The following is a 9,227-nucleotide window of genomic DNA, read 5'->3' on the forward strand; positions in this document are numbered from 1 at the left end:
GCTTCTATATTAAACTGATTTTTGAAATTAGGCCATGGAATAGGAGCTTGCTCCGTCCTGGCCACGGGTTGGCCTGGTATTGCAGTACCTCCAGGAACGGCCCATCCTCTATGGAGGAAATAATTTAACAAAATCAGAATTTAACTTCTTCTTTTGAACAGTAGTACACTGTTTTACTGTTCTTGCTGTTAATTGTAATGTTTCATAAAAATATTTTCACTTTTTTTTTGTCAATGCCCCTACAATAGCATATATGTGATCCATTCTTAACATATCTTGCAGTGACCGTGTACCAACTGGCTTGCCCCTTGAATCTGCTACTGTCAATGGCGCATCCAGAAATTTGAAATAGACTTTTGGCACTCTCAAGGCTTAAATTTGAATTTCCATTTTCAAAAACATTTTTAACAAATTTAGGAGTTTTTTTTTTGGGGGGGGGGAAGGGAGTGGACACTGCCACTGTGAATAGTGCAGCACAGATACATTAGGGAAAATGTCATCATCACTTCAACGTTCATGCGATTAAAATTTGTGTTGTCATAGTCTGTGAGTCAGTGGCTGTTTCTAAAGTAGGCCAATACAGTAACATCTCCCAATTACATAACCCTCCGTCTTCAGAGAGTTTGAATTTTCATAGCATCTCAATGTGATGAGGGTAGGCCTATGCTGCAAAGTGCAGGGATAGGTAGGCATAAGTCTTGCCATTTGAGCAAAATTTTGTCATGAAAAATGACTTGGAGTTTTCTGTTTTCTACAAATACATAATAGTTTACAGAGGCCAAAATTACCAGTGCTCACTGTGAAGTATTCATTTGAAGTTATTTACGATTGAAAACATGACCAAATAATGGCCAAAGCCAATCCATGCGAATAACGCCCCCAATAAACAAAAAGTGAGATTTACTGCACAGTATGCCCGTCAAAAGAAGCATGCACAGCTCAAACATAATACATCTCGGCTAAAAATGGTCGATATTTCTTGCTTTAAACTTAGTTTTATGTTAACTTATTCGTTTGAAAGTTTTCTTTCTTAGCTGATATAACATTTTATATTATTTTTTAAGACTTTTAAATACAATTTTAAGTGTTTTTGTAGTTACAAATGATTGTACGTAATGACGTCATCGTTGCAAATTGGGTCCGTAAAATCGATAGTTTGTAATTGGGAGATGTTACTCTATTCCAAACATATCACACCACTCACTCATTCCTGAGTATATAGTTTTTACATTTAGCAAAGAATTTTTAGTTTATGTGCAAATTTTTTTCCTTACAAGTATGGCCAGTTGAAGCTCCTCTCTAATAGGATCCAGGGCACCGATGTCGTTCCATGTAACATCAGGAACTGTAGCAAAACCTTCTCTTTTAGCAGATGGTTGTACTAATGGAAGTGCTTTCTATAGTATTAGGTAAACAAAAGCCCAAGAAAAAAAAAACAATATTAAACTTTGATTTTGTATTTTCTCCATTTGTATACAAAACATGACAAAAATATTTATCAATTCCATATAAAAACTAACAAAAAACAGAGCAATAAGATAATAATAGAAACATGAATATTAAAATACTGTAAATCCAAATAAGAAAGAAACTCCAGGGAGCTGCTTGTAAATAGGAGGTCTATCAAACTAAAAATTAATAAATCTAATAAATACTAACATTCCATATGTAAGACCAAAAGCTAAAATTTTTATTGTCTTCACAAAGTTTTTTTTTTCATTATTAGTTATGGTATGATCTGGAAGTTACAGATGGTGTAAAAAGGTAAATCTGGTGGAGGTGCATGGGTCATGTTTCATCTTAAGTACTTTAATACTGTACAAAAGTCATAAAAAAAAATAAAAAAATAAAGCAGCACACATTTCCTGATAACCGAATCCCATGTTGATACTTTATTAGCAAACATAATACAATAAGGCAGTATAGGGCATCGACACACACTCCATCTGGGAGCCTAATTTTTATTACTTTGTTTTTATCATCTACAAAAACATCATCTCTAAACAAAATCTCTTGATTAGTCCTGATGGGCAAAGATAAAACGAACAAATAAATAAACAAATGAATAAACAGTTTCAGTAAATACAAACCATAAAGTCATCTACTGTAATACACAAGGACTTGAGTTGATCTTGAGTCAGAGGAGGCTGATCACGAAGCCAACTGAGAACTGAGAAATGGAAACAAAAAGAAACATAAGAGAATTTTAGTTAGAAGGATAATTTTGGTTGAAAAGAGGATTAAATAGAGGACACAAAGATGGTTCTCATCCCCACCCCCAAAAAAAACAAAACCAGACTTACTTGTTAAATATGATGGCTGTGTATTAGAATCAATATTCTTATGTTGAACTTTAACCTCATTTGTGATTGGTCCATCAGTGGAACTGTTAACCTCATTGCTGCTACTCTCTGTACTGTGTTTTTCAACAGTATATGATGATTGCAAGTCGTTAAATACCCTTTGAAGAGTAAGTAAAAAGTGATCAGTGGAAATTACACACCCTTTGTTATGATACTCTATTATATGAATTTTTAAACAAAGAGGTGTCTGACAATACATGATTGTGGAGTCATGCAAGTTGACCACAGAGGCGTAGCTAGCACCCAACCCCCTTCAGTCATCCCCCTCTCACAATTGGAAAAGTTCAAAGCAAAAATGTAGATACTCACAAAAGGAAGATGGCAGAAAACAAAAAAATGTTTAAAAATCCAATTTAAAACAATAATTCAACATTTTTTTCAAATCAGCTTATGTCTACAAGGCATTGGCCAACCTATGTCCATACACTGTATACACCTCAGAAAATACAAATGCATGAACCATCCTCTAAGATACATTATAATTATTTTGATGAAGGATTCTATTGTAAATTACCTGTTTACAGCACACATGGCAGCCTCTCGACACAAAGACATCAGATCCGCCCCTACAAAGCCTGGAGTCAATGAGGCTAGTCCATCAAATTCGAAATCGTCTGATAGATGCAACTTTCTACACATAACCTCAAGAATCCTAATAATTATAAAAAAATTTTGATGATGAGTAATAACCAGTAACTTTCTTGATTCTATTTGGAGAAGTACTGTGGTTTGGTGGTTAAGGTGCTCACCTTCTAATAGCAGGGTCCTGGGCTCAAATCCTATAAAACTTTTTCTTTTACATTAATTAAAAAAAACCAAAAAACTTTCTAAGCTTAACCACACTACCATGTTTTAGTGATGAATATGTTTGTTTGTCCATATATGGCCACAATGATGTCATAGCATTTCCATATATGGGAAAATCTATTTGTCACAAAAAACTGTATAGTGTGAACAGAGCTTTAGTTTATAAATGCCAAAACCAACATCAGTGACCAAAACAAGAACAACAGTATTAAAAAACTTAAGTTACAAGTAAATGTATTACAGTTTCGATGTACTAAAAGTATACAATACTGTCACATTTTCACGTTAATTACTCAGTTTAACATTTAGCGACAGCATGCTTCTTTTGGGATGGCAAGCCTTATATGTGAGTGCATGTGTAGTAAACATATCTTCAGTTGTAACTTATGTGTCAATGTTATATAAAAGTTTATTGTATGTTTGTGTAATCATAACTATTGTGCTTAAAATGTGCATTCTAAAAAACAACCTGACCTCTTACGAGCTGGTTCATCCGGGATGCCTAGAGAGATTTCACGATCAAACCTGCCAGCTCTGCGCAAGGCTGGGTCAATGGAATCTACCCGATTTGTAGCACCAATCACCATAACATAAGATGAACTGTTACATAAATCTGAGAGGAGAGGTATAAATATACATTCATTATAGCCAGTGTAATTGTATGCGTCTGAAAATCTTATTGTAGGTTGAGAAAAGCGTTACTCAGAACCATATCATATCAGGTTTACTAATATATGGCTAAACACATTTAAACTCATGTAAACACAAACAAATTTTTAAAAATAAGTAAAAAAACAATACAGTTGTATGAACTAACCATCCATGCAGCTTAGGAGCTGGGCCACAATCCGCCTCTCCATTTCCTTCTGGGCTGTTTCTCTCTTGGGGGTAATGGCATCAATCTCATCAATAAATACAATACAAGGAGCACATGCCTAGATAATGACAGTACATCACAAGTTATAATAATATACTATAATATTCATAATACAAAAAATAAAAATTCAGGCCTTACATTCTATTTTTTTATATGCTCTAGGTGATACTGGTATTTTTTAGAGGGACTACCTGGAAATTGATCATCCCAATTTTTCTTTTTACGGGTGTTATAACTTAGGAAAGAATCTGAAATAGTTGGTATATTTACAGTAAATATTCACAAAATAGACTATAGTAGAGATGTCAGGCAATATCTGTTCCCTCGATTACCGAACTAGCTTATTTTTTTTGTTATGTTATTGTTGTTCATATATGCTGTGATTATGTAGCAACTTTTGATAGCTTACCTGGGCTTGTTCAAAAAGGTCTCGGATGTTATTCTCTGATTCGCCTGAAACACCAGATACAATTTCAGGAGCCGAGAGCTTCAGGAGTGGTAAATCAAGCTCCTAAAAAAAGAATTAATAAAATAAAAAAATTATAAGTTCTTTTCTATGCTTTTCACTTATTCTATTAAAAAAATTTTAAACACTATAGTTTGTTTTGCTTGTATAACTTTACTGAATCAAGTTTGGTTTTTAAATTAAGAACTTACCCCAGCAATTGCATTGCCTAATAATGTTTTGCCACATCCTGGGGGGCCGTGTAGTAAGACACCCTTCGGCGGGGACACCCCAAGCTGTTGATATACTTCAGGGTGTTTCATATGAACTAATAATTTGCATATTTCCTGGAAAAGATGAGAGAGAGGCAAATGCTTCATAGTTCATTTTGGCTTGTAGAATAAGATGGGAATATTTGAATGAATTACACCAAGGATGAACTAGTTAGTCCAAAGACTTGTTTTTAGTGGAGTCTTTCTGGTGGAGAGTTTTCATTGGCTGGGGGGGGGGGGATTTAACTCTCAGACACAAAACACTCATGAGGTTTCTATATATTAATACTCACATGTAGATTATTTTCATTTGCACCTATGTCCTTGAATGTTGTAACTGACTTCTGTGGTTCAAAACCTAAAATGCAACAAAGTTAATATTGAATTTTGAATTAGAAATGTGTATAATTGTAGGCCTACAGCACTGTCACTCTAAGGACAATTTTTAATAACTTACTATTCTTTTTCTTTGTCTTTTTTGATCCTTCCAATAAGTTTTTGTTTATCTTCTCATCGACTTCTGATGTTGGATGACTCCGTGACTTGCTCGACAGTATTCTTTTTCGTTTTCTTGGTGATGCTGTTGGAATGTCTCTCTGAACTCCTAATGGTAATGTTTTTGTTTCCTAGCAACACAATTGGCATAAAGGAACATTTTCAATTAATGAAATTGCAACCATATCACATAATGCTTGTTATATCATTCTCATAATTTATTATTATTGGGGGATATTATATCCCGATAAATGTTTTTTTTTGTCAGGAATTGTGGTTGTTATGAAGAGTTGGTCTTAGGAAGTGCAGTTGCAAGTTAGTCAGGCCCACTGAACGGAATGCTTTAAGCTACTTATCATAGAAATGAACTGTACAACACTTACAAATACAATCACCATCATAAACAAAAGAATGCAGGTCAGATCAATGCCTTCCCTAGAGCTATCCTCCATAAGAGAAGGTTATTAAACCTTTATACTTACTAGCACTACATTTGCCAAATCCTCCTGATCTCCATCTATCTGCTTTAAGTGGGATTTTGATGGACTTGGTGTGTCTATCTTCATGTACAGGTTACTCAGTCGATTATTTACAAGATTTTTGTCCTCAATAAAAGAAAAATGTATGATAAAAAAAAGGAGAAAATAATGATATTAATATCTGCAATTCAATGTCTTGTGTATCTCATACAATAATCTGATGTGATAATTTCAAATTAATTTTGGCCAAACACTTGAAATTCTTTAATTTTGTAGGATCATATTTAGCAACAATATTCAAGGAGTTGTCAGTGATTTTTAGGAAAGAATGCGAAACAAATGAGAAACATGTTTCTTTATTTGTTTGGCCTAATATATTCAACAAACTTACTTTGACTTCTACATAATCTGGATTTTCCTCAGAAAAACTATCATTTGAAACCGAGTCATCACTGCAACAGAAACATAATTTAAAAATAACTTAAGAACAACAACAATGTTAATAAATATTGGAGAAATTTAAACCCACAATTATATAGAGAGGTTCTACCGTATTATTCAACTCCTTTAAAGAAAAATGTTGTTACTTTTGCAAAATAATATTAGCAGTCTCAGGAACTTACCCTCCACTGAATTGGTTAAAAGTAATTGATGACTTTGCTTCTTCTTTATTCTGATGGCAGATCCATTCATAAACTAATACAAAAAAAAACAAACAAACAAACCAAATATACAAAAATACATAGGCATATACATCAATCAATAAACAATCATTAGAAAAACCCAAGCTGTAACCTTGTAGTACAATATGTTTTCAGCATATCACCTAAAAATGTAGCTTCCCAGAATTGAGCAGAGTACTGCATGTAATAAAAAGATGAGTACTATCAGGGTACCCTAATAATTAATTAGCTTACAAGCTTACTCATTAAAAAATACAGAATAGAAAAATGAAAAGAGTTAGAAGTAGGAATGTCTAAATAAAATATGTATATTCAACGTTAACCTACCTTTACTGACAGATTTTCTAAAAACATTTCGTTTTCGTCTTTGGTATTCCCTGAGAATTCAAGATTTTAATACAAAATTGTAGTACCGTATACTTGTAATTTAAAATTGTAATTATACCACAATATAACATAATGGATACTCTGTTTAAAGAGGAGGGGCAAGGTTAAAATTTATGTTTAAAAAGATATATAGTATGATTAATACAACTTTATTGGTAAAATGTTTACAAACTTTCCGAGATCAATAGTAAAGAATGAGGGTTGCAAAGTGGGTTCACAATATAAAGTGGTGTTATTACATGTCCCCTTTAGGTTTCTGTAGCACTGCTTTAAAAGTTTACATATTGTAGCTTAAAAGTTACAGTAGGGAATTCCTGCAAACTTGCCTGTATTTTTGTTGCAAACAATCTGCTATGGCTAAAGGGGCTACGGATTGCTGCCCTCCATTGTCAGACAGGTACTAGAATAGAAATATATAAAAGAAATTCAAAGTTCAAATATTACTAATTATAATGATGAATTTTTGTGGCTGTATTATACATATAGTTTATATAAAATTTCAATGCAATTCATATATTCAAAAATACATCAGGCAATCTTTGTTTATAAACTTCAATATATTAAAGGTTAATTTATACACTCCAAAATGTTAAATAAGGAAAATACTGTACATTTTAATTGATAATTTAAATTTCATGTGATTTATTTCTTTCATGAAGATGAGACATTGTAAGCTATGACATGGTGCTGTGACATGGTGCTATGACATGGCAAGCCATGACAAAGAGAACTATGACATAGTGAGCTGTAACATGGTGCTTTGGTATACTGTAAGCTGTTGCATAGTGTTGCAGCAATAATGCTGTGGCATGGTAAGCCATGGCACAGAGTGATCTGTGGCATGGTGCACTCTGCTATTGTAAGCTGTGACATGGTGCTATGACAACTGTAAGCTGTGATATAGAGCTGTACACTCTGCTGTGGTATTGTAAGCTGTTGCATAGTGCTATGGCAATGACAGTGAGGCATGGCAAGCAATGGCACATAGTGAGCTGTGACATGGTGACCGGTGGTATTGTGAACTGTAGCATAGTGCTGTGGCAATGGTGCTGTGACATGGTAAGCTTTGATATGAACCTGTAGCATGGTACTGCGTTACTGTAAGCTGTTGCATAGTGTTGTGGCAAATAATGCTGTGGCATGGTAAGCCATGGTACATAGTGATCTGTGGCATGGTGCGCTGTGGTATTGTAAGCTGTGGCATGGTGCTATGGCAATTGTGAGCTGTAATATGGAGCTGTACCAAAGTGCTGTGGTGTTATAAACTGATTTGCATCTAGCGTTGTGGCAATGATGATGAGGCATGGTAAGCGACAGCACATACTATAGAGAGCTGTGACATGGTTAGCTATGTTTATGTAAGCTGTAGCATAGTGCTGCGGGGATGATGCTGTAGCACGGTGAGCTGTGATATGGAGCTATAGCTAATGAGCTGTGCCTGCATCTTCCTTTAATATTTTAGCAGGTGTTATGGTGGTTTTGATTTGATAGATTGTATTTTATCTATAACTGAATCATCCTCTTGCTACAAATTCTCATAAAAACTTAAAGTTGAACTAATAAAAGATTGTGTACTGTACATACTTCCTCTATTCGTCTCAATAAGATTCGATCACCAGGGTAACCCTTCGTTGGTTGCCTTTTAATATTTGACATTTCTGCACAAAAAAAAAAAAAAATAATTTTCAGAGACCTAGTATCATAGTATTATTATTAATCAATCTGGGCATCTAGCTGAAGCTTGGTCTATAGGCCTGGAGAGGTTGGATAGCCTTAAAATTATTGGACCAAGCATGATTTATGGATGTGGGTATGCAATTCAACATATTTATAAGTATTAAATAAATGAGGAACTTCAGTTTTGCTTCCCTCAGCCTTTTCTTTTGTACGATGGCAAACGGAAGATAACATACAGTACCGTATCCCTAGTCACAGCGATATTTTAATAATAAGACAAACAAAACACCCATATATTTCCTGGATGTTAAATACATTGCCGCCTATTTCCTTTTTTTTTTAGTTTACTCCACTGGTCTAGGTATGCATTCCTAAACGTACGCTAGTTTCTGTAGCTCTAGCTTCTCATACTATATATATAAGTACTACTAGTAGTACTACTACTAGTCAAGGCCCTAGGCTAGCCTAGCTATAGGCCTAGAGCAAGAAAGGCCCACTGGAGGGAGGGCGGCCTAGGCTAGAGGGAGAGCGTGCAGTCTAGCTAAGGCCCTAGTACTCCTCTACAGTAGGCTAAAATCAAGCAATTGGATCGAGAAGTATTTCAAGATTGCACAAAGTAAGGATAATAACTAATAGTCATAATTACCACCATTAAATAACACCACCAGGGCTATGCCGCACGTGAAACAGCAGTCAGTCAGGCATGCAATGTGTATGGATCATAGAGCTATTAAATGTGGTA

The 9,227-nt window shown here is 34.5% G+C and overlaps 1 protein-coding gene and 1 pseudogene across 1 annotated transcript in view; one reads left to right on the forward strand and one right to left on the reverse strand.

Moving 5' to 3' along the window:
- On the forward strand, positions 1-110 carry LOC117116129 (annotated as a pseudogene).
- The window catches only part of LOC117116019 (nuclear valosin-containing protein-like), a 14,714-nt gene extending 5,488 nt beyond the window's left edge, over positions 1-9,226 (reverse strand). Inside the window, exons 1-17 of the mRNA XM_033259949.1 lie at positions 9,132-9,226; positions 8,393-8,466; positions 7,135-7,208; positions 6,749-6,798; positions 6,362-6,434; positions 6,130-6,190; positions 5,742-5,864; positions 5,222-5,390; positions 5,058-5,122; positions 4,705-4,839; positions 4,457-4,558; positions 3,988-4,105; positions 3,645-3,783; positions 2,878-3,015; positions 2,304-2,461; positions 2,091-2,170; positions 1,275-1,397 (exon numbers count right to left, since the gene is read on the reverse strand). Of these exons, the coding sequence (XP_033115840.1) occupies positions 1,275-1,397; positions 2,091-2,170; positions 2,304-2,461; positions 2,878-3,015; positions 3,645-3,783; positions 3,988-4,105; positions 4,457-4,558; positions 4,705-4,839; positions 5,058-5,122; positions 5,222-5,390; positions 5,742-5,864; positions 6,130-6,190; positions 6,362-6,434; positions 6,749-6,798; positions 7,135-7,208; positions 8,393-8,464 (1,680 nt within the window). The 5' untranslated portion in view covers positions 8,465-8,466; positions 9,132-9,226. The remainder of the gene's footprint in view (positions 1-1,274; positions 1,398-2,090; positions 2,171-2,303; positions 2,462-2,877; positions 3,016-3,644; positions 3,784-3,987; positions 4,106-4,456; positions 4,559-4,704; positions 4,840-5,057; positions 5,123-5,221; positions 5,391-5,741; positions 5,865-6,129; positions 6,191-6,361; positions 6,435-6,748; positions 6,799-7,134; positions 7,209-8,392; positions 8,467-9,131) is intronic.
- Between the last annotated feature and the right edge of the window lies 1 nt (position 9,227).

The sequence above is a fragment of the Anneissia japonica genome, unplaced genomic scaffold, assembly GCF_011630105.1.
Source record: "Anneissia japonica isolate Jap-2015-1 unplaced genomic scaffold, ASM1163010v1 scaffold287743_len2803612_cov181, whole genome shotgun sequence".
NCBI lineage: Eukaryota > Metazoa > Echinodermata > Crinoidea > Comatulida > Comatulidae > Anneissia > Anneissia japonica.